The sequence below is a fragment of the Crotalus tigris genome, unplaced genomic scaffold (genome assembly GCF_016545835.1).
Source record: "Crotalus tigris isolate CLP2741 ecotype Arizona unplaced genomic scaffold, ASM1654583v1 scf7180000017614.5298720, whole genome shotgun sequence".
NCBI classification, from domain to species: Eukaryota; Metazoa; Chordata; class Lepidosauria; order Squamata; family Viperidae; genus Crotalus; species Crotalus tigris.
This window is the reverse complement of record NW_024096513.1, coordinates 3,045,203-3,070,715: the sequence shown is the minus strand read 5'-3', so window position 1 is coordinate 3,070,715 and position 25,513 is coordinate 3,045,203. Positions and strand designations below refer to the sequence as shown.

The window sequence follows — 25,513 nt, the reverse complement described above, 5'->3', positions numbered from 1 at the left end:
GACAACAAGTTAGATCGAGCAGCGAGGAGTTGCTTCGACCGTACCACTGTTGCGGGAGGAGAGATACAGGGGTGTATTTAGGATGGGCTGGTACCATTTTCACCTGGAGGGGAGACATTCCTCTGGTTGAACCCCCCTCCCCCGAGAAAGCAACGGGAAACATTAACATCTTCGGCTTTTCAAAACTGCGCTGCGCCTTTTTTAAAATTCGCACACATTCCGCATCAAAGTTTTTTGGAAGATTCAATTTGATTTAGCAAGTTGAAGTTTCACTCGTTGCCTTCCCCTGCTCCTTGCGCTGTTTTCTGACACATCCTGAATAAATTTACTGCACGTTTTGTTCTTTTGAAAAAAAAAAAAAAACCTCGTTTGGAATTTTAAACTAAATCAAAATCCATCATACAATTGAAAACACAGAATTTTGCATGTATAACTTATATGTATTAAGCTTGTGTTCATATAGACCAGATCAAATGATACAATTTCCTACCTGTGCCACGGTTTAAGGTCATGTGTGAACCCAAGTTATTATGGCTTGTTCAAGAAACAATGGTTTAAAAATAACCTCTCTTAGAGGAACCTGTAAATCACCTTCCTTCCTCCTCCACCTTCCTTTCTTCTCTTTGTCAGATCCAAGGTGTGGTCAGAAAAAGTCAAAATGGCAGCCACAATGGTGCAAGCTAAGCCCTCACCACAAAAATAAAGGCAGAGCTTCGACAGCAATTGTGACCACCCTCTTGAGCTTTTTGACCACATCCCAGAATCACTTTCTATTGCCTTTGTTCAGCTTCCACACCTGGTTCCAGAAAAGCCAATGTCCTCAAGGACCGTTGCCTTAAGAAACAGCCTTCCAGTGCTTCTTTATTTGTACAGCTAGTCCTCAACTTACAACTGGTCTCTTAGTGACCACTCAAAGTTACAAAAGACTCCCTCCCCAAAGCTACTTATGACTTAGATTTGAAGTTCTGATGCTGCCCCTCCCTCAAAGACACATGACCTCCATTTACAATGGTTTTGTTGGAAACCAGGATTTTACTTTAAATTTCTGGAAAAAACTGCCCCGTAGCAAAAAATAGATTCGCTTAATGACCAGTTTTTGCTTTAAGGCCGCTGCAAAATAGGCCGTAAAAACAGGTCTGGTCATTTGCTTTACGACTGTCACAACCGCAATTGCCAGGTTCAGCACGGTCATAAGCCGAGACTAGCTACGGTATACCAGGTGCATGTGCCTTCTACAGAGCAGCTGAAGCAAAAAGTGATGATAATAATAAAAAAAGGCTTGGCCTGCTGAGCATGTGCGAGAACTCTCCGTCTCAGTTCTTCCGGGCACCTTTGAATGTTGGTTTTCTTTTCCTTTTGAAAAAAGGGGGAAGTTTGCCGGGGATCAGGAACTCAGGAAATCATTGGGGTCCCAATAAGCCCTTCTTCTCCATCCTACCCCCCCCCCGCCGCCATCTTGGATGCAGGGCGAAGTCTTCAAAAGAGCATCTTTTCTGTTGGTTGCGAGAACAGTGTACCATGGATCCTGGCTTGAGGCCAACTTTACACCTGCTGCTCATACTGTCCTTCCGTGGCAGTGAAAAAGTCCTCCAGGACCCCTTTTAGGAACTCAAAAGTGGGCCGTTGCTCTGGGTTATCCCTCCAACATTGCAGCATCAGTTTGTACAGCTCTTCTGGACAGTTGTCCGGCTGCGGCATCCGGTACCCTCGTTCCAGGTTTTGGATGACTTCTGGATTGCTCATTCCTGGAGCCAGAAGAGAAGCAGCAAGTGAGAAGGGGGATGGGGTCCAGGTGGGGCAATTCCCTCCGTAAAGGATGCAACACAAAGCACCCCCCCAAAAGATATGGCGATGCTCCTCCTAGGCTGAGCAATTAAGATGCGTGGACTTCAGCTTGCAGAATCATCCAGCAACTATGGCCGGCTAAGGAATTTTGGAAGTTGAAGTCCACAAATCTTAAAGCTGCCAAGTTTGAGAAACTTTGCCATAGATAGATAGATAGATAGATAGATAGATAGATAGATAGATAGATAGATAGATAGATAGATAACCTTTATTATCATTTTTTTGCTGTGGGCACAACGGCACACATCAAAAATGAAATTTAGTTGCCCGCTCTCAAAGTGAAACACATACATGACACACGCTTAAATATACTATGTACAACATATGTATAGATCAGGGGTAGGCAACCTTGGCTCTTTTATGACTCGTGGACTTCTATTCCCAGAATTCCTGAGCCAGTTAGGAATTCTGGGAGTTGAAGTCCACGAGTCATAAAAGAGCCAAGGTTGCCTACCCCTGGTATAGACCCACACCCCTACATATACATAACAAATAAATATTAAATACTGTCCATCTTGAATATATAACAGAAGGAGGAAATTTGAGACAAATGCAACCATATTTTGTATGGATCACAAATGGAAATAGATTGCTACTTACTGACCTGGGTAAGGGATCCGGCCATAAGTGATGATCTCAGTCAGTAGAATCCCAAATGACCAGACATCTGATTTGATGGTGAATGTTCCATAATTGATGGCCTCGGGGGCTGTCCATTTAATTGGAAACTTTGCTCCTGAAGGAAGAAATCTTAAGAGGGTAAGAATGGTATCTTGATGCAAAGTTAGACCCACCTGTTTCCTCTGGATTTCAGTTCCCAGAACTCCCTTAGCTGTGCGGGTTGTAAATTCAGAAACTGAGTTTCAGCCAATCGGGAGAGTTGGAAGGCTGAAAAAAAAAGGCTAATTTTCCCCAAGAAGAAAACTAGTAAATTTCATTGCATCGACCACAAGAAGGAGCTGCACACTCTGGAATGCCAGCATTTCATGCCGCATGTCCTTGATGTACACATCCTTAGAAGGGTTCCTCATCTGTAAAAATCAGACTAATGACCAGCACTTTACAGAGAATTTTCCTGTTCCTGGACCTTCAGTCATCCTTGACACGTCTGACTTTGGGCCAGTCACTCCCTTTCAGCCCAACCCACCTCACAGGGTTATTGTGGGGAAAACAGGAGGCGGAAGGTATGTTGGATATGTACACCGCCTTGACTTATTTGTAAAAATAATAAAGGTAGGGTACAAATTAAATAAAATGCCTCAGAATTCCGCAGAATCACTGCGGTCTTTAAAATATTTTAAAATTCTAGGAATTGAGGCACCCTCCTCCTAAAGCTGCTGAGGTTGAAAAACAGGGGCTCACAGCGTGCAAGGATCTGCACTCAAAATCACAAATTCCATCCTACCAGGGTTGCAGACAGCTTTATCTCTCATGGCTTTTCCTGGCTGTTGCACAGCGCAAAGCTGGTGGGCTACAACTTTCTCAGGAGACGGGTTGGAGCAGGGGGCTCCAAACTTGGCCCTTTTATGACTCGTGGACTTCAACTCCCAGAATTCCTCAGCCAGTGTGCCTGGCTGAGGAATTCTGGGAGTTGAAGTCCACAAGTCATAAAAGGGTCAAGTTTGGAGACCCCAGCTGCAGCTCTAAAACAGTGGGGCAGTTTTCCTATCGGGAGAAAGGATTCTGACCCTTTAGCCTAGCTTGGGTGTGCATCACACACCTGCATTCTAAGGATCAATTGTGGTCCCGTGTTTTTCACCCTTGGCCATTTTAAGCTGCGTGGGCTTCAATTCCAGAATTCTGGGAGTTGAGGTCCACACAGTTTAAAGTGGCCAGGGTTGAGAAACACTTTTGGAATCAGTGTGCATAGTACCTATGCATAAGGCCATCTGTCCTAACTCCTTCCCTCCCACACCCCAATTCCATCTTCAGAATAATTCATGGACCCTGATCTGCCCATTCAGAAGAATGAAGTCATAGCAAGAGTGTTTCTAAGGGAGTTAAAAAAAGAAAAGATTAAGAAAGTTTGAATGCACAATCAAAGCCCCCCCCCCTCTCCTTTTGACATGCATTGCACCCCACACGTAAAAGTGGATTGGGTGTTTGAAGCTGCCATTTTGAATTTTTTGACACCCTCCGTGCAGTCCTCCCCATCCCCTCCCCAAAGGAGGAAGAAGTTTTGCTTGCTGGGCAGGGCCAAGGGGGCAGAAGAGACCCACCCTCTTGAGCAGTGTATTCATCGTCCTTCATAAGGCGGGCCAGCCCAAAATCTGCAATCTTGCAGCAGAGGCTTTCCGACACCAGGATATTGGCAGCCCGCAGGTCACGATGGATATAGTTTTTCTTCTCCAGGAAGGCCATTCCTTCTGCTATCTTGGTGGGCAAAGAGGAGAGACACACATCACACACTTTTGTGCTGCATTTCCACCCTAGCTTTCCTCCCAAGCATTCAGGTCAAGTGTAACTCCCTTTCCCATGCATCCTCACAACCATCCTGCTGTAAAACAGGCTGAAAAAACATCTTAGCATTTATTTATATACACATACATACACACATACACACACACACACACACACATACATACATACATACATACATACCCCTGAATCCTCCTCCTCCTCCCTCTTTCTTTTGCTCCAAGGTAGGCACCAGAGCCTGTTTTTGTTTTAACCTGCAGCCTTTCTGATTCTCAGGACACTCTTGTTCCAGACTGCTTTCTTCAATTAACAAACTGAATTGGATAATTGCTTAGCCTGGAGATCACTAGGTGGATATGCTTGCCTTGTCCTTAAGGAAACAGCAAACGCTCCCTGGAAAAGTCAAGGCTTTTGGCCAACCCCAGAAATGAAAATGAATAATGCACACACCATACCGTAGAACATAGAATCATAAGGCTGGGTGGTCTTCAGAGGTCTTCTAGTCCAATCCCCTGCTCAAGGCAGGAGCCTCATGCCATTCCAGTCAAATGGCTTTCCAATCTCTTGTTAGAAACCTCCAGTGATAGTTCTGGAGGCAAGTTGTTCCATGGATTAATTTTCCTCACTGTCAGAAAGTTTCTCCTTACTTCTAGGCTAGATCTCTTTTTAAGGATCTTGTGGGACTGTTGTTTTGGAGAGATTCTAGCTACAGCCAGCTAAATTCCCTGGTTCAGCAGAAGCTGTTCCTACCATTTATTTTCATGCCTAAAAATAAGTTTTCTACCCATTAACACACACACCCTGCCCCAATAAAAGGCATTTTCACTGTTTGTTCCTTCTCAGCCATCCTGTCTGCTTATATCTTCTCATCCCATTATATTATTTTGTTCGTACCTGTGCTGACATGTCTAGCAGTTTATAAATTGTTAATTTAGTGCCTTCTGCAGCTTTGAGAAAATCTACCAGGTTGCCTAGAAGGAAGAAGGGGAAATCATCAGTCAAAATATGCTCAGTGCCTCTTCAGTTATAAGTACACAAATACAAAATTAGTAATGCTTACAAGAGCTATAAGCTCTATTTTCTATTATCTTTTTTTCTAATCATTAAAATCAACTTTGTTTCCCACAAAAAGTCTCTAAGGGTTTTCTTGTCAGCCATAAATGTAGATTTTTTTTCTCTCTAACCAAGGAAGTCAATTTAGCCATCTTTGCAAGCTTCATCATCCTCACCAACCATTCCTCCATTGTGGTCCGCCATGTGGATTCTGTCTACTGTTCTGTACATCAATCTCTGGGTTGGTGTCAAACATGCAGAACGTCTTTGGCTTTGGGATGGAAGAGGGAATGGGCTACTGTTGGTGCACTATAAAGTTCAAATACAAGAGCCCACCACTAGCTTGATCCAGAGAAAGAAGAGTCCAGAGTTGGATGAAGGTCAATTGGTATCCTAAGCAGTGATGCCGTTTGGCTGTTCCATGGCTTAATTGACAAGACGTTAAGACTCCTTGGAGGCTGAATGCTAACTGTGGCCAGGAGAGAGTTAATGGCCGGATAGCTGGAGGCGGGTACTCCGTGGTGCCTCCCTTCCCTTAAGCATGTTGTGCTTCTGCCTGATGGCTAATTCAGGGCTGGAGGGAGCCTAGCTTTGCTGCAGCCTCGTGAAGATGGAGAGAATAGCTGGCAGGAAACACCTCCCAGATCCCTCAACTATTTTTGTATCTGGCAGGCTTTGCTCCTTTTGTAGAGAGCTAAATTGCCAGAGCCTTTCATTTCCTTCCTTTTCTCCACTGCCTTGTGCCAAGTCATGCAAGGTCTCTCCCAAGGCCAACTATCTAGAGCAAAGGGAACTCTGCAAAATAACTTGGTTGGCTCTGAAAGAGCAGGGGGAATAATAGACTACAGGTAGTCCTCAACTTGCAACCGTTCATTTAGTGACCATTCGAAGTTACAATGGCAATGAAGAAAGTGACTTATGGCTGTTTTTGACCCTTATGACCCTTATGGCTCAGGAATTCTGGGAGTTGAAGTCCACGAGTCATAAAAGAGCCAAGGTTGCCTACCCTTGGTTTAGCACTTCTCCAGACAGGCCCTACGCTTGGGTTTAAAGCAGGTGAACACCTCCAACAAAGCAGGTGTGAATGCTCCGAGCAAGAGTTAGATGTCCAGACATATCTATGCATCTGTCACAACTGGTTTCCTCCATGGCTACACCTTTGTGAAGGAAAGTAATTGGAGAGATGATTTCATCTTAGCTTCCATATTTGATAGGAGAGAAGGGAAATAAGGATGGAAGGGTCTATCTATCTCTTTCCTTTAAAAGCCGCAGACAGTAAATAAAGACACTGCCATTGGCAGCTTCAGCAGGATAGGAATCAGCAGTGGGGGAAGAAACTTTATGTACGTACTCTATATTATAATAATATAGTCAGCTCAAGGACTGGTGGCAAACACTTTAATTCAGCCCTGAAGGAAAGCCCCTTAGGGCAGTGTTTGTCAACTGCAGCAACTTTAAGGTATCTGGACTTCAATTGAAGCCCACAACAGCTTAAAGTTGCCCAAGTTGACAAACACTGCCCTAGAGGTGAATAACTATCACATCCCCAGACAAGCTATTCTGAAATCTGCAGTTATCTCCTACTTTTCATCCAAAGACTCTGATAATATTTTTTGGTTTTTAGGATCCTAGAGTGAAAGAACCATAGAGCAGGAAGACACCCCAAGGATTATTTGGTCCAACCCTCTGCAGAATATAGGAAAACTATTTAAGCCATCCAGTGGAGATGGATCTCCAGCTTCTTCTTAAAAACCTCCAGAGATAGAGAACCCAAAGACTCTAAGTAGGCTGCTCCATTGTCATATGGAGCTCTCACCATTAGGAAGACCTTTCATATCCTGAAATGGATATAAATTGCTGCAATTTGCACTAATAATTTCCTTTTATATACGCCTTATGTATCTTCTTGATCACGCTAGCTTTCGCTCCCTCAAACCCAGCCACCTTGGTGAAGAACAGAGCCCAGAAAGGAACACTTTTTATGATCTTTGAATGGAAGGCTGAGTCAACATATTGAAAGGACTCCAAGGAGGGGAGGGGAGGGGAGAGAAGAGGAGAACTTTCCCTAGAAAAAAATATGAAATGTGGAACACATTTAGAAAATAAAACCTAATAGAATCAGAATAAACCTGCAAAATTTCCCTCTTCCAAGTCAGGACCAGACTTCATCCAGGTGAAATGTGAGGAAACATCCTCAGAAGCGCACCTTTTTCCATGTACTCTGTAATGATGAACATGGGCCTTTGAGTCACCACTGCGTACAGCCTCACCAGGCGTGCATGGCGCAGTTTCTTCATCAGGTTGGCTTCAGCCAGGAAAGCTTCAGGCGACATGCTGCCTTGTTTCAAACTCTTGATGGCCACTTTGGTGTGTCCATTATAGTAGCCTGTGGAGGGAGAGAGGGAAGATATGGGTCCAGGGCTAAGCCTGATTTCCCCATCACTGGACATAATCCTACAGTTGAAGGGGAAGCCCTCCTGGTCATCAAAACAGCCTCTCCACCATTTTGATCTAGCAGCAAGCCTCTCTGTGGGGAAAGGGGGGTCAGAAAAGCTTCAGACGACATGCTGCCTTGTGTCAAACTCTTGAGGGCCACTTTGGTGTGGCCAGGACCACACAACAACATAACATAACAACGCAGCAGTTAGAGTGCAGTACTGCAGGCCACTTTAGCTAACTGTGTTCAGCAGGTCAGCGGTTCAAATCTCACCGGCTCAAGGTTGACTCAGCCTTCTATCCTTCCAGGGTAGGTAAAATGAGGACCCAGATTGTTGGGGGCAATGTAAATATATATGTATATACATTGCTTACTGGTGTACACCGCTTAGAGAGTGCTTGTACTTAAAGCGGTATATAAGTCTCATAAATAAATAAATAAATAAATAAATAAACTGAAGCCCTGCATTTTTCTTCATGTATGTAAACACAGAGCAGGACTTCAGTTGTGTGATTGTGATTGCCATCTTAACTTTTTCAGCACACAAATACGTGGATGCCTCTGTTCAGAGGACACAACGAGTCTTGAGCCCTTCGCGCCTCTTTGAACCCAGTAGCTGTATTCATACAACATATTTCACTTGGTTATGAAATTAACGCATTTCCTGAATCTGCACAATGTCTTGTTACATGCAGCAATCAAGTGAGTTGGATTCACACAAGCCATGAAGAAGCTAGCTGAGACTGAAGCTAACCAAGCCGAGCACGTTCTGCAAATGTGGCCTCCGAGTTTGCAACTGATCTGGTTCACATTGTGATGCCAAGACAACCACTGTTTTTCAGCAGTCATTTCCTGCCACAAACAATTTGTGGCAGTTCAGGCTGCAGGAAAGAGCAAATGCTAATGTTTACATACAGTACTGTGACAGAAACTAAATTAAAAGCTCAGCAGCAAAGCTGATCCATACTAAAAATCCTACTTCATCACTATGTAAAATTACTTCAGTAATTTTTTAAAGAGCAGACAATTAAGACAATGACATTTGGTGGGTAAAATTGGATATTAAACACCTGCATGAAGTTCTTTATTGTCAATTGAAAAAATATCAGGAAGTATAGACGGCTTCATTCTAAACTAATCTTTGCTATCATGAGAGCCAGTTTGGTTCACTGGTTAAGGCACCAGGCTAGGAACCAGGAGATGGAGAGTTCTAGTCCTGCCTTAGGCATCAAAGCCAGCTGGGTGAATTTGGGCCAATCACCAGGAGGTGGTGAGTTCTAGTCCCTCCTTAGGCACCAAAGCTGACTGGGTAACTTTGGGCCAACCAACAGAAGACAGTGAGTTCTAGTCCTGCTTTAGATTTGAAAATCGGCTGGGTGGCTTTGGGCCAATCACTAGGAAATGGTGAGTTCTAGTCCCGCCTTAGCAGTAGTGGGATTCAAATAGGTGAACAACCGGTTCTCTGTGTAGATGCCACTTCCGGAAGTCCATTCTGGGCCTGGGCAACAAAAAATTAGTTACCAGTTCTACCCGAAGGGATCCAAATTGGCTGAATCCCACCACTGTGCCTTAGGCACAAAAGCCAGCTGGATGACTTTGGACCAGTCACTCTCTCTCAGCCCCACATCACATCACAGGGTTGATGTTATGGGGAAAATAGGACGAAGAAGGATTACATAGAAGGATATACAAAGAATAAAGATGGGATAAAATGGTAATAGTAGTAGTAATAATAATAATAACAACAGTCTTTTCTAATAAAAGTATAGCTTCTTGAATTGCTGAAAGTCATGACTGAGCAGAGTATGAATGAATCCACACTCCACTTACCCATCCAAACTTCACCAAATTGCCCTGCTCCCAGTTTCTCCACCAGCTTCAGGCTCTCCCGGGGCACTTCCCACTCATCCTGCCACCAGGGCTTCTGTGGCTTCTGAGTTTGGCAGGGCTTGGTTAGGCGGGTGCAAAGCCCATCCGCATTATCTGATGATGCAAAGGAAAAGAGTAAGTAGGCCAAAGGGATGGCCCTGGACCACGTCTGCACATAGCATTGGAGCTTCACAAGGAGCGGAGAGGCATGGAAGGTCATCAAGAACATCTCCCTATCCCCAGAAAGGGCAACTTCTCATCTGTGGAGCCATTTTTACAACTCAAAAAGCATCTTCTAGAATGGTGCTTCTCAACTGAAGTCCATACATCTCAAAGTTGCTGAGGTTGAGAAACACTGCCCTGGATGGTGCAAATTCCAGGACAGCGACTATGTTAGTGCATTAGGTGCTAAAACCACAGGAATCACATGACACCTGACAGCCCTTACATTAGTATCCTTGGCGTTGGGGGACCCAAACTCTCCTTCTATGAGAAGAGTGGACAGCCCAGTTCCACCCAAAAGAGGCTCCAGCAGTGTCTTTAGCCTTACTGATATAATGTTCTACCAGGCTGTGCAAGCTGTCAAAGGTGATACGAGGAGAGATGTAGAACCCGCCGTTGTCCATATTTCGTATCTTATAGTGCTTCACAACTTCTCCTTGGTTCTGGTCAAAATCTCGCACAGAGAGGGAGAAGGAGCCTGGGGAGAAACAGAAGGAGGTTACTTTTCTGTCCCTTTCTCAGAGCAAGTGAGGCAGGCATCGCTTTCCTTCCCCAAAATGCTTCCTTCCTGGCTGGGACAGGTAAAAAAAGGACTTGGGAGTTAAGAGGGGTTCAACTAAATGTGTATTGTAGGAAGAGAGCTACATTCAAAGGCATGCATTTTAAATATTTTTTTTTCTTATTTTTGCACACAAAAGCTATGATATGAAATTTGGGGGACAGTTAAGAAAGGCCTTGGGAGTGAAGAGGGGTCCAAACTGATGTGTATTGTAGGAAGAGAGCTACAATAAGAGAAGGGGCCTTAGAGGTTTTCTAGTCCAATCCCCTGTCCAAGCCAAAGACCCTATATCAGGGGTCTGCAACCTCGACAACTTTAAGTTGTCAACTTTAAGCTATCCTGCTCGCAGGTACTCCAGGGCAGGCCTGCCGGAAAAGGAACAGGAATGAATCTATGCTCTCCGGGCTAATTGGAAGATGTGATTTATGACTGCAAAATAAGGGAGGGGTTTAGCAAGAAAAGTTAGACGCAAGCAAGGGGAATTCAGATTCTGGCATAAACCATACGCAAAGTGCCGTCAATCTGTTACACTGATAATAAAGGCTTTTAGGGTAAACCTTGCCTGGAAGTTCTTTGAAGTGTTTCATTAGTCAGAACCATGACATTTTGTGGACTTCAGCTCCCAGAATTCCTCAGCCAGTCCACAAGTCTTAAAGTTGTCAAGGTTGCAGACCCCTGCCCTATACCATTTCTGACAAATGGCAGTCCAACCTCTTCTTAAAAACTTTCACTAATGGAACACCCATGACGTCTGGAGGCAAGCCATTCCACTGATTAATTGTTCTTGCTGTCAGGAAATTTCTTCTCAATTCTAGGTCGGATCTCCCTTTGACAGGGTCTACCACAACTCGCCATGGCCAACTCGCTGTGGGACAAGAATTACACTAACACTGAAGAAATGGTGGAATAGAATCCTTAAAGAAAGGATGCCAAAGGAGGGACAAAACAAAATGCGAGTGACAAAATAATTACATTTTAAATGATTAAATTGAATTGTTGAATTGTCCTGCAGCAAGCTGGCCTGTGGCGAATTGGTCATGGCAAGGTGTCCCGCGATGACTTGGCTGTGGCAAATTGGCTGCGGCGAATTAGCTGCATTGCGGTGACCATGACAATTTGGCCATAGTTAAGCTTCCACCAAGTTACTCCTTGTCCTGCCCTCATGTACTTTGGAGAACAGGATGACCCCCTGTTCTCTGTGACAGCACTCAAATGTTGGAAGACTGTTATCATGACCCTTTTTCAAAGTTGCTTTTAAGTTTCCCTCTCCAATCTTTTTGTCATTTTCCTAATATATGGCTGTGAAAGTTGGACCATAAGAAAATCTGAGCGCCAAAGAATGGAGGCCTTTGAATTCTGGTGCTGGAGGAGACTCCTGTGAGTCCCCTGGACTGCAAGGCAATCCAACCGGTCAGTCCTAGAGGAAATCAACCCCGACTGCTCTTTAGAAGGCCAGATCCTGAAGTTGAAACTCAAATACTTTGGCCACCTAATGAGAAGGAAGGACTCAATGGAGAAGAGCCTAATGCTGGGAAAGATGGAGGGCAAGAGAAGAAGGGGACGACAGAGAAGGAGGTGACTGGATGGAGTCCCTGAAGCAGGAGGCGTGAGCTTCAAGGGACTCCAGAAGATGGTAGAGGACATGGGGTTGTGATGGGTCGGACACGACTTCGCAACTAACAACAACAAACAAATTACCTTTGGTGGATTCACTCTCTCGAAGGAGGAAAGCACCATGTGTGTTACCAGCACTGAGAAGACGGCGCTCAGCATCCTTCCTGCTGAGGGCTTTGAAAAACCAACTGCAAGAAACAACACACAGAGTTCTATCCACAGCCCATTGTGTGTTCTACAGTTTTAAGCAAGCGACCGCAGCTATTCTGACTTAAAATGAAACAAGGTGAGGGTATTGTTTATTGCAGAAGAAAAGGCCACATTTTAATTTGAAACCTTTCTTGGCCACTCTGCAAAATGAATACTCCCAAAATGATGTACGGTAAATATTTCCACTACAGCTTATAAAATATACTATTTTAATTCATATATTTATATTGATCCACAAGAACAAGGGAGAGCTTACAAAAAAGAGAACTGTAGTGTCACACAATCCGAAAATGTAAAGGGCAAAATATTTTATTTCTTGAGAAACCATTCCCAAATTAGCACATCTACCTTAAGAACAAAACCATTTACCATTTGCCCAGTAGATATCTTTTCATCCTGAAAATTTTGCCCTTTATATTTTTGTCATGGACAACCAAGAAAACAAGCCAATGGATCATTGAACAAAGCAGCCCAGATTTTGCATTTGAGGCACAAAGGATTGTTAAATTTTGGGCATATTGGGTGAATACCCAGCTCTCTTGAAAGTCCATATGGTTGGGAAAGATGGAAAGAAGGAGAAGAAGAGGACAAGCAGCAACAAGAAGGAGGGACTCAATTACAGTGGTGAAGAGTAAAACACAAGAACACCTGAAGAACTAGGTTGAGAACATTTTACCCTGAGAAAAATCTTAACTTTAGAGCACAGAAAGTAAACACCCCAAGGAATTGTACTTGTCAGTGATGACTAGACCACAATCCTGATGGATCAAGATAATAACAATAACAACAACAACAACAGCAACAATAACAACAACAACAACAACAACAACAATAATAATAATAATAATAAATATAATGTTGGAAGGGATCTTGGAGGTCATCTAGTCCAACCCCCTGCTCAGGCAGGAAACCCTATACCATTTCAGACAAGTGATCGTCTACTCTCTTCTTAAAAAATTCCAGTGTTGGAGCATTCACCGATTCTGGAAGCAGGTTGTTCCACTGGTTAATTGTTCTAACTGTCAGGAAATTTCTCCTTAGTTCTAGATTGCTTCTCTCTTTGGTTAGTTTTGGTTAGATGGAGGTTGTGTTTTTTGTGTAACCTCTAAATACTCTCCAAATATAGCTTCTGTGGAACATCTTGCAGTCAGGCCTCCAGTGTGGTTCCCACAAAGACTAAAGTCCCTGTGACCACTTCCCTTGTGGTATCCACAACATGCCCTCAAATCTCATCAACCAAAATGATTCGGGTGGACAGCTGCAACACACGGCTGGCTCATATTTAAGTGATTGTCCTTTAGGACTCCAAATTCCCCCTCAAAATTACTACTATTGAGCCAGGTACCCCCTATATATACATCTGCGCCTTTGGTTTTTCTTGCCTAAATGTAGAATCTTACTTTTTTCACCATTAAATTTCATTTTGTTAGATAGGGCCCAATGTTCAAGTCTGTCAAAATCCTTCCATATCTTAAGCCTGTCTTCTGGAGTGTTAGCTATTCCTGCCAGTTTGGTGAGTTCCCCATCTATCCAGTCATCTAAATCATTCGTGAAGATATTGAAGAGCATGGGGCCTCTTGGGGGTACCCCACTGCATACTTCCCTCCATAGATGAAGTTCCATTGAGGACTACATGTTGAGTGCGGTCGGTCAGCTAGTTATGAATCCATCCAGTGGTGATGCTGTCTAATCCACATTTTTCTATCTTATGAAGTAGTAGGTTGTGGTCTACTTTATCAAAGGCCTTACTAAAGTCCAAGTAAATTATATCCACAGCATTTCTCTGGTCCACTAATTTTGTCACTTTGTCAAAAAATGCAATAAGATTTGTCTGGCATGATCTGCTTTTCACAAACCAACGATGGCTTTTGGTTATGACTTTGTTTGCCTCTACAGTAGGTGTTCGCAGATTCGTTGCTGGATTATCTTTTCCAGAATTTTCCCAGGTATTGATGTCAGGCTGGTTTCCTGAATCCATTTGTTCACATGTTCTTGTGATATGTGCAGATTTTCCCCCTTTTGTGGGTCTACTCATATTATCTGTTCATTTGCTTTGTTCCACAATAGAAATTCACAGGACCAATGAAATAGTCTCTGACAGCATTTTCTTCTTTCCTTGGTCTGCCTGGCTCAGTCCTCTCTAAACTGGCGCCTTCCAAAGGTGCAAGACCACCCCTTGCAGTTGCTTCCAGAATTCCCCTTTCTGGGAGCTGAAGTCCACAGGTCTTCAAGTTGCTGAGACTGAGATTGTTGGACTACATATTAGGAATGTTTAACTCCTTTTACTGGGTACCAGGATGGAGAAGAGGAGCTGAGCTGACAGAGAAGGAGTTGGCTTTAGCAATTGTATATGTTTGCGTGAATGCCTACATTTTTTAAAAAAAAGAAAAGTACAACAGACACACAAGTTTTTATTCCACAGAAAAAATATATAACACACACAAAAACACGTGCATTCCTTTAGTAGTGTACCTGCGTAAGTAGCATTTATTTTCTGCTGCGAAAATAAAATTGAAACAAATGAAAATTTCTAAATGCAATCAACAGCTAGACAGATTTATCAATACATTAATTTACCACTGGCCTGAACTGGAGTAAGGATGATTTGGATTGAGATTTAAGCCTCTTCTCATTACACTCAGTCCTTGACTTACAACCATAATTACAACCCAAAGATTTGTTGTTAAGTGCTGTGATTGTTAAATGAAGCATCAGGTGATCACACCTGGTTTTACAACCTGTTTTGCCCTGGTTGTTAAGCAAGGCACCATGTGATCTTGACTTTGCTTGTCGAAAGCTGGCTACAAAAGGTTGCAAACGATGATCACACAATTGTATGATGCTACATTGCAAGGACCAGTTGTCACATTTTTCAGCACCATTGTAACTTTGAACGGACACTAAACGAATGGTTGTAAATCAAGGTTTACCTGTTTTGATACCCTTAAAAACACAGCTTGTCTGTGGCTACGGGCATGGAGAAGAACAGTTCTTTCTACTCACGGCTCTTGTTCCAGTGTGTTCAACTTGGCGACAAAGTTGCATGGTATATAGCCCACTTGCCCTGTGGTGAGAGATTGAGCTTTCCACCATTCCCCTGTCCTAAAAGAGAGAAGAATTGTCTATCCATCTCCTTATTCTTCAACCCCATCCCTACCCAAGAGACAAAGGCAGAGAATGAACCCCAACTGAGGCTTGGACAAACCCTATTCCTCCTTCTTCCAGTTTGTGTTCCTTTAGCCATGTCGGCTGGACACCAAGCACCAGTCATCCCCAAACAGGGAGCTCCTTTCCATTATCACAGTATAACGTTTGCACAATGGATTTTTGTGATGTGTTTTATCAAAAGAACCCCACCATCCCTCCACCCAGGCCAATGAACCTGGGTGGGATATACTCCAACACCAGACTACCCATTAGGGAGAGCAGAAGTGTCCAATAGATCAAGATGGCTACTGCAGCTTGCCAATCAAAGCCCGACCCCTTTTTTTACACACTGCACAACTTATGCATATACAAAACATTAGAGACAGTAAATGAATTTGTGTGCTTTGGTAAAAAGTCCCTACTCAGAGACTGAATTCAACCATGGCAAAACTACGGAATTCTCACATTGTTTTGGTTTGTCTTTGTGTGTTTTTGCATGTGTGTGTGTATATATACATATACATACTTACAAGTTCTTGCAGTTTTTTATCAGTTGAGCTAAATTAATTTTGAGGGATCTCACAGCCCCCTTAGAAACTTTTCACAGTATAAATGTACGTCTAAATCCTCATTGGCCCATATTACTGATATTAACATGATGCGAAGGTGCACTTCCTGGTGGAAGGCAAGCCTTCAGTGCAACGTGAGCTGTTTTCAGACAGAAGAGTTAATCCCTTTTGCTGATGAACCATGTAGAGCCCCACAACAGAAACCAACTTACTCTTCTACTATCCTCAGCTGTTCTCCTGTTCGAAGCAGAAGATCGCCTTCATGAGTTGATTCATAGTCATAGAGGGCAACCACCAGTTTATCTAAAAAGGGCACGAACGTATTTTTAGAAAACAAAACAGGATTCTGAGTAAAGGCTGCTAGGAATAGAAGGAAAGGAGTTAGTGGACAATCATTTAAATATGAGCCAGCAGTGTGCTGCAGCTGCCAAAAAAACCAACTCAGTGCTGGGCTGCATTAACAGAGGGATAGAATCAAGATCACGTGAAGTGTTAATACCACTTTACAAGGCCTTGGTAAGGCCACACTTGGAATACTGCATCCAGTTTTGGTCACCACTAAAAAAGATGTTGAGACTCTGGAAAGAGTGCAGAGAAGAGCAACAAAGATGATCAGAGGACTGGACACTAAAACATATAAGGAACGGTTGCTGGAATTGGGTATGTCTAGTTTAATGAAGAGAAGGACAAGGGGGGAACGTGATAGCAGTGTTCCAATATCTCAGGGGCTGCCCCAAAGAAGAGGGAGTCAAGCTATTCTCCAAGGCGCCTGAAGGCAGGACAAGAAGCAATGGATGGAAACTAATCAAGGAGAGAAGCAACTTAGAACTAAGCAGAAACTTCCTGACAGTTAGAACAATTAACCAGTGGAACAACCTGCCTCCAGAAGTTGTGAATGCTCCAACACTGGAAGGTTTTAAGAAGAGACTAGACAATAATTTGTCTGAAATAATAATAATAATAATAATAATAATAATAATAATAAAAAATCTGCCTATCCCAGGTCCTGGGTAAGGACTCGATAGGTAGACAAAATGTCAAATCCAGTCTGAACATCTGGCTGACTGTGCGATGATCCATAATAATAATAATAATAATAATAATAATAATAATAATTATTATTATTATTATTATTATTATTATTATTATTATTATTTGCAGAAGACTATGAACCATGTATGAAGACCATGGGGAAAGATACTGTGAGAGTGCAACATAAAAAAGGCTGGGGGTGAAGAAAGGTATATTGAAGAGAACGGCTGCTGGAAAAATTCAGTCAAGAAATAAATATATATAGAGAGAAAATAATTGCAAGCACAACATTTACAATTAAAGGAGCCAGAAAGAATGATTCTAAAGGAAACAAAATGCCAAGCGCCGAGGAAATCAGGAGATTCAGGTAGTTCATATGAGTATAAAGATTTATTGCAAGCTTAAGCTGTCTACAAGAATTTGACCAACTGGCGGTTAAGGGAAACGGATGGGAGGCATTCAAGGTGAGTTTGACTTGGATAGCGCTTGTGTCTTATGAATGTTTGGCCCCTCCCTTGAGCTCAGCCTGGTCATCTCCTACACAAAATATTGCTTTCAGTGAGTGAAGAGGGCTATGTAAGAAACCTCTAACACCGTGAAACAATTTAAAACTTAAAGTGGTGAAATCATACGGAGTGAAATTGAAGTGAGGGAAAGCTGGAAGGAGTATTTTAAACATTTATATGGCATGGATAGTGGTGTGTTGAAGAATGGAATCAAAAGAAATGCAATCAATATTCAATAAGAAGGGGGGGGGAAGTCACGAATGCTGTATGTCGGAAAATAAGGCTGCAGGTGTTAAAATATGCTTATGGATCATCTGTGCAACATTTATTTAACACACGTGTGAAGACTGTGTTTATGACTGGAGAAATCCTGCTGTTATCCTTATACCCAGGGATAGTAGTAGGAAATTTGCAAAACTACAGGGATACTACTCTGCCTTGGAAGATGATGCCCAACTGAATGAGTATGCAAGTTATCAATCAACGAAATTGAGGAAGTGCAGTGTGGCTTTATTCTAGGCAAGGGTTGAACAGAACTGTCCTTTTCAGCAGGTCATTAAAGCATGTATGAATGTGAGGAAGTTTATTATATATTTGTTGATTTAGAGAAAGTGTATCCTAAAGCAAATAGTTATGGAATTTGGAATTGGTTGACCTCTGAAAGTAGTAAGAGTGGTTTATGACAGAAGCAAAGAGCATGAGAATCAGTTAAATGCTTAGCAAGTAGTTAATATTTGACCAAGGAATAAATCAAGGAAGCTTATTGTCATTTTTGCTTTTCAATGAGTTTATGGAAAAATATTTTTAAAAATGCTATTGGTGACATTAGACATGTATCGGTTGCGGACAAATGTGTACGCATGTAAACAATGCTATTTTGTTGATTGATTACATTTTATTGCAGCAACAGTTATAAAGATTGATCTGATGTAAGAAGGAGTATGAATCCAAAATTAATCTATCAGATATCAAGATATGGGTGTCTAACAGGGGAGGAAAGAATTGCAAGTTATACATAAATGGTGAACAATTAAAGGAAGTACATGAATTTATTGCCCCTATTAAAATATTTGTTGAAAATAAAAAATTGTGAGACATGCTTTTGAAAAGCTGTGAATAATATGTCATTTATATCAAGGAATGAAAGTTTGCTGAAAAAAGAAAAATAACAGCAAATTAGGCTGCTACTGTCCATTTAGTTTTACGGAAATAAGTTTATTAGGAAAGGCAATTAGTTTGGTGTAGTTTTATGGCACTATTCTAGAATTTGGCAAATGAAAAGTCCCTTTGAGCCCAAAGCAAAGTTTGTAACTAGAAAGTGTGTTTATCTTTGTTTTTTCCCAGCTTTATTCTATAATCTTTTAAGCTTATTCTGAAATTATCAATCTTTTATTAATGTTTGGAAGAGTAATGAGCTATTTGAGCATGCTTGCAAGTAATAAAAAAAAAGGACAGAATTGCTGCGCAGTCTGACTTCTGAGGGGAGACCTAAGCAAGGATGAGAAAGCATTCTGCTTGGGAATTGCTTTTGTTTTCCTGACAGCCATTATGACTCATATTTTTACATCTTCAAACACACCCACCAGCCACCCAAATTCTGAGGAACTAACAAAACAAGCAAAATTTGACCCAACTAAAACAACTGAAACAATTGGTTAGAGGGGATGGTTAGAGGAATCAAGCATCGGAGAGATTCATCTGAATATTCTTCTGAATATATTGGAGCAATATTTTTTCTAAGATGTGGGCCAAGCTTCTGCAATCTCTCCCAGCTGTTGATAAACTGATGCGGTTCCCTTATTTTGTTCTCTGCCCTAAGTTTGCCCCCAGCCCCTCAACTTGCCAACCACAGATGCCACAGATCTATTGCATTGCTAAGAAAACCAGATTGTCTTTGCATAGCTCGGCCAACATCCAAAGCTGAAAGGTAAAATAAAACACTCACCTTGGAGGGGTGAACTAGGCGGAGGAATCCCTTCGGCCCCCAACAGAGGGGTTTGCCACTCAGAACCATTTAAAGTGGGCTTCTGCAGGAGAGACAATGCTAAAATCAAACATCCTTTAATTGCAAGAAAGGCGAAAAGTGAGGTAAAACCGTTTTCAAATGTGATGGAAGAAGACCGGAACTAAAATGCTTCCTCCTCACCCAAATGAAATTATTATTATTCTCGGATAGTCTTATGACACTCCATATCTGGCTAAAATGAAAATTGATCTTGCCAGCTGTGAAATCAGGTATACAACTGGGTCAGAGATAGAACATGTTTTTTTTTAATAAATAAATAAAGCTGAAATATACAAATTAGGATGTGGGACTTTTGGTGTGAGACTTTATACCAGTGTTTCCAACCTTGGCAGTTTTAAGATGGGCATCTCACAACTGCCAAGGTCAGGAAACGCTGCTTAGACCAGTGGTTCTCAACCTTTTTAATGCCGCGACCCCCAACCAGTCGTAAGTCGAGGACTACTCAACCGGTCATAAGTCAAGGACTACTCAACTGGTACAGCACCGTTTGCAGAATGGGACTTTTGGCGGGCTCAGCAGGGCAGAGACAGCCTGGACAATTCCTATTGGCTTTTGAATGCCAATAGAATTAGACTCTATTCAAGAGAGTCTATTCTATTGGCTTTCAAAAGCCAATAGAATAAAAGGGAGTAGCACAGCTAAGGAAAAGGGGGGAAAAATGGCGGACTGTGTTGCTTGGCAACCCCCGTGAAATGGTCGTTCGACCCCAAATGGGGTCCCGACCCACAGGTTGAGAACCAGTGGCTTAGACAGTGCAGTGTACATGCGTACAATAGGTCCCCAATGTGTTTTCAAAAAGGAGATGAGATTAATGTGCAAATGAGCAAACCAGGGCAACGAGTGAGATTTCTCACCTTTGGCTTGGTGGCTGGATCAATAGGATAATGACACATCTCACAAATTTCAGCGTCTACAGCCCAGTCATCATCATCATAATCTAAACTGCAGCAGCAACCCATAATGTCTGCAAAGACAGGAGAGGAGACCGAGACACAATCAGGTCATGAGCCCAGCTTCAGAACTCTGAACATCTAAGTAAGATCTTCAGCAAAACGTATGAAATTAGAAATGAAAACAAAGGAAGGCAAAATGAAACAAATTGCTAACAAAATACATTGCCCATCATCCATGATCTTCCGTGAATTAACTATCAGGTACTAGAAGCAGCAATATCATCACTTGCCCAGAGCAAGTCATACCGTAGTGGCTACACTGAGTTGGTGGAACAGGGGCAATACTTGGAGATCACATTTTCTCCTATCAACCAATTCTGTTTTTCAGTCCTGGCGAAATATGACATCCCTCAAGAGGTAATATAAGTAGTTCTCAACTTATGACCAGAGTTGAGCCCAAAATTTCTGTTGCTCAGCGAGACGGTTACGGGTAGCAAATTACGGTCAGCCAGGATGGGGGGGAAAAAGACTGAGGTTAAAAGAACAGAAGCTGCCTTTTGTTAATATGATGCCCCAGTTTTTGTGGCTTTTCTGGAATGAAGTAGCCTTCATGCAAATATTATGTATTTCAAATATTTCTGTATATTTTTCAATTTCAGAAAGCAGGCTAATGGTTTTGGACTTCTGACAGCTTTGCAATACACTGTCTTAACTAACTGATGCCTAAGAATGTGGGTGTAGGTGTAAACCATGGTTTAAATGACTGCTTCCAAATGTGTTATTCTGAAATAGATTCTAAACAAGAATAGCTTTTGACACTTCCTGACAGACCATTTTGGAGAACTACTGTACAAAATAAACAAAATGGCCCCAACATCTAACAAGCATGTTGGTAACGCTTTGTTTCTTGCTAATAATCCTGCATTCTTAACAATAGCTTAAAAAGCATAAATCCAAATGATCCACATCGATGCAGCTTCCAAAATGACGTCCTGCTTGAAGGTAAAAACACTGCGCATAACAAAAAGCAAGCAAGGTCGATTCCAAAAAGGTTGCTTTTCTTTAAATTCTGCAACTTTAGTTTCAATTCTGTAACCTGCCTTCTTTTTCTTTTTTTTTCCAAGTTCCACATTCCGAAATAGCCTTCTTTCATTGGAAGAGAATAAGAACAGATGTTGGAAGCTTTATGTATGGTTCTCCTTCTAATATCTCCTTGAACACCATAATTGATTCACAAAATTCCCACCGTTTCTAGTTGGGAAGTTACTCCAAGGTTCAGCATTCAGAACAGGCATTTTTGCAATCTTGTTATATCAACGGAAAACATTTTCTCAGGAATTTAAACCTGGAACTGGATCTATCATATAGACTGTTTCAAAACACACAGGGTATTGCTGGGGACGTATATTTTTTTAAATAAAGGTCGATAAAGCAGGTTAGAGAGTTACAGAATCCGCCCTTATATGACACAAAGTGAACTGGCTGCTTCAGGCAATAGATTTAGTTTGTTCCAGGTACGCAATTAATATTTCTTACCAGGTAAGGAGAGGAAGAAAAATGTGATATTTTTCTCCCTACGTTCTTTGACTTGACACTTTCTCTCTATTCTTTAGCCAGGAAAAGCATCTATGTTCAAACTTTCAATCAACCACATTTTTCCTAGGCTCTGCATTACCTTTAAGCATATTTACCAAATAAATTACCTTATTCACTTTGGGATGTATTTCTGACCAATCCAAAGAGAATGAGATTGTTCTCCAAGTGAACAAAGGTAATCTGGCAGGATCACTATAGGTCCCAGAGCAAGGTTTTATTGTTGTGTGCTTTCAGATCAGTCTTGATCACAGGCAACTATCTGGACATTTTCTTGATAATAGTGTTCATGGGTAGATTGTCCTTGCCTTCTTGCTAGGGCTTGGAGAAAAATAACAGGCCCAAAGTCGCCTTCCCACCCAAATTCAGGGACACTGATTTTTAGAAAGGTACGGTATCCTACATTGCAATATAACGGCAAGATATTGCTAATTTGAAACTAAATTATTAGAGAGTAGAGGTAGTCCTTGACTTTCAAATGCAATTGGGACCAGAATTTATGGTGCTAAGCAAGGTGGTTCTTAAGAGAGCTGCATCCAATTGTACAGTCTTTCTTGCTGATTGTTAAGCAAATCACCACAGTTAGGTAAATCAAACAGTTGTTAGCAAATCTGAATTCTATCATTAACTTTGCTTTTCAGAAGGCCCCAGATGGTGATCACATGACCAGGATGCTACCACCATTGTATATACAAGCCAGTGCCTGAATCTTGATCATGTGACCATGGGAATGCTGTGATGGTTGTTAAGAACAATGGTCATAAGTGTGAGGACCGGTTGTATGTCACTTTTTCAGGGCCATTGTAATCAGTCGCTCAGTGAATGGTTGTAAGCTACGTGTAGTATCTTCCTTCCCTAACAGATTTGCTGGATTTTGAAAGCAATTGAAGCTCAACACACTTAGAAGACAACTAGTTGTCTATCTAACATTTCATGTAATCTCTAAATTCATTTCCTTGAAGTCCTGAATGCTTCCTATGCCCCTTGTATTTCTCTGATGTCTTTTTTGCTGTCACTAAATTGCATTGTTTCCCCATTAAGATTTACTTCATAATATTTCTACAGACAAGCATTTGTTTACTGATCACATATATTTTATGTTACAGATGTGCCTGTTTGCCATGAGCCCATCTTCTCTTGTGTTGATTGCATGCTTTATGCTGTAAGGTGCCTTGAAAACTCAACCCAAACAAAAGATGTAAGTTGAACAAATGCCCGAATATAGTTAGTATCTCTCCGTCGTACACATGCAAACTTAACACACTTCATATATATCTCCTTAATTTAAAAATAGGGGAAAAGATTGCCGTCTTTGGAGATTCTCAGTCATCCAGGACAGATCATGGTTGTCCCAAAGGCGCTTTCTTTCAAAAAGGAAACTGGACTTTCTTCTGTCCAATTGCATTTTTGAAAGAAAGCGCCTTTGGGACAAAGATTGCAGTCATAACGTCTTCTACTTCTTGTTTACAAATCAGATAGTTATCATTAGTAATTAAACCACTCGTTTAACTACAACTTCTAGAGAATCAGTGTTGAATGGAATCCTTAGAAACCAACAAACAAAAAAGCTACGTAAACAATAATATCCCCTTATAGTCCAAGCACTTTTCCTCAAATGGTGACCTACAACTCTCAAAGAAGAAAATTTAGGAGAACATCTGGAGGAGATCCTTTGGAAGAAAATTCCACCTAGAGAGGCGAGGAAAAGCCAAGGCTTTCTTTTTGCTGGCTGGGGAATTCTGGGAGTTGAAATCCACGAGTCATGAAAGGGCCGCAATTGCCCAGCCCTGTGGTCTTGGGTTTGGAACAAAGCCCTCTCTCGGTTCTTCTTCATTACTTACTTTTAGTCGGGGTTTAGTTTCTCCGTGGTTCCCACAATTTGAAAGGGAGGGAAAGGTCTTCCTCATCACACTGCAGAGTTAATCCACATTAACTGTTTAGACAGAGACAGAACTTTGCAGATGAAAAGAACAAAAATTTCTTCACTCCTCTCTCCCTTTCTCTCTCTCTCTCTCTCTCTCTCTCTCTCTCTCTCTCTCCCCTCTCTCTCTCTTGCCACCTTTCTTGCTGATTTCCTGCCCTCTAAGATCTCTGCAGAGGCAGCATCAGAAGTGTGTTTGTAGCACTTGTCTGACCACAAAAAGTTCTAAAGCAGTTTACAAACCCCAAAAGTTTCCTGCCAACGTCAACCCCCTGCCTTCTGTAGTTCAATGGCTGAATCTTGCAGCTGGCCCTCTATGGATCTCCTGAGCCACCAGGTGTGCACCCTTGACACATGACACAGGTTATGCCTTTTGAATTTTGGGAACCATTACAGTGGGAAGAAGAAAGAGAGGGCATGGATTCAAAGGATGTTTCAGGAATGCTTCCAGACATTTACATAAGTGTCAGGGGAGCTCCAGGCTCTAGATCTGGTCCAAAGGGATCACCAGAGGTGGTTCTCCCTTCTGAATGGGCAGCTGACTAGCCAGGAACAATGCAAAAAATTGTTCTTCTACTGGACCTGAAAAAATGAGACATGGTGACATAATCAACCCCAGCCAAGTTCAGATGACTGCCCTGCTCCCCACATTGATTTTTGGCCCCTCATCCTGACATTGTTACTACTTAAGCTTCATTCATAAGTCGCACCCAACACTTGGTGGCTGAGTGGGTCACAAGTTTGTTCTTTCATTTGGAATGGGACAGTCTTTATGGACATTTTCTGGAACAAAATGCCTGGGGGGGGAGTTTTGTAGATGATGATGATGAATAAGTCCCACTTGAAATGTTTGTTTCTCACAAAAAGATGTCAATGAAATAACTAGCTAGGACGGGGAGGATAAATAAAAAATAAACCAGGGCACTGGACTCTGTGGTGGAGAGATGGGGATGGAGAGTAGATTGGAAAAATCAAGAACTTGCGCACAGAATGGATCCAATGAAAACTGTGTGCAGCTTTTCTGTCTTTTTTTTTTTCAGGAAGGGAGGGAGTGGGGAAGGGAGGGAGGGAGGGAAGGAAAAGGAAGGGAAGGAGGGATGGATGGAAGAAGGAAGAGAGGGAGGGAGGGAAGGAAGGAAGGGAGGAAGGTTTAATTTTAGATTTTAGACTTGTTCTAATTTTTTTTATTGTGCACGGCCCAGAGTCACATCTCCAAGATGGGCAGCAATATAAATTCGATAGTACAATAAATAAATAAACAGGAGGAAGAAAGCAGGGGTGTCTGTTTTGATAGTCCTCCATGGATATTCTGAAAGGAGGACTACCATCCAAGGGTCCACCTGGTCCACCAAGCAGCTCTCCCAGAGCAGCAAACCCCTTTCTGGGTTCTCCCCTATAGACAGTGTTTACAATAATCCACCACTTTCAAGAAGGTGTCATGATTAAGGGTGGTAGCTGCGGACGGCCTGATTCTCCATGTCCAATTCTTCTTTAGATCCATATACACCAGGGATGGTCGCCATATCTGATGGCATAAATTAACTCTGCCTTGAACTGTGAAAAAGGAGGAAGAATGGCTTTTCCCACATTTTGCATACC

At 42.1% G+C, this 25,513-nt stretch overlaps 1 protein-coding gene across 2 annotated transcripts; it reads right to left on the bottom strand.

Moving 5' to 3' along the window:
* Nucleotides 1-233: 233 nt before the first annotated feature.
* Nucleotides 234-24,012, bottom strand: LCK (LCK proto-oncogene, Src family tyrosine kinase). Of its 2 annotated transcripts, XR_005555035.1 has the most exons (14): nucleotides 23,835-24,012; nucleotides 20,362-20,471; nucleotides 19,427-19,508; nucleotides 16,156-16,246; nucleotides 15,231-15,329; nucleotides 12,102-12,205; nucleotides 10,173-10,322; nucleotides 9,584-9,736; nucleotides 7,523-7,702; nucleotides 5,158-5,234; nucleotides 4,065-4,218; nucleotides 2,450-2,581; nucleotides 491-1,745; nucleotides 234-342 (listed from the first exon to the last, which is right to left on the bottom strand). XR_005555035.1 is itself a non-coding variant. In XM_039329416.1 (13 exons), exons 2-13 carry the CDS (start codon nucleotides 20,464-20,466, stop codon nucleotides 1,543-1,545), a joined length of 1,530 nt encoding a protein of 509 aa, XP_039185350.1. In that variant the 5' UTR covers nucleotides 20,467-20,471; nucleotides 23,835-24,012; the 3' UTR covers nucleotides 427-1,542. The 2 variants fall into 2 exon arrangements, 1 of the variants encoding a protein (XP_039185350.1); XM_039329416.1 differs by lacking the exon at nucleotides 234-342 and having other exon boundaries at nucleotides 427-1,745.
* Nucleotides 24,013-25,513: the final 1,501 nt, after the last annotated feature.

Bases quoted from the DNA above. Each gene is read 5' to 3' on its own strand.
- LCK (XM_039329416.1), bottom strand. From the start codon at position 20,466: ATGGGTTGCTGCTGCAGTTTAGATTATGATGATGATGACTGGGCTGTA. The intron at 12,206-15,230 runs GTGAGTAGAAAG...TGTTTCTTGCAG, and splicing joins AACACACTGGAACAAGAGCC to TTGGTTTTTCAAAGCCCTCA. The intron at 5,235-7,522 runs GTGCGCTTCTGA...TCTTCCTTCTAG, and splicing joins TACAGAGTACATGGAAAAAG to GCAACCTGGTAGATTTTCTC.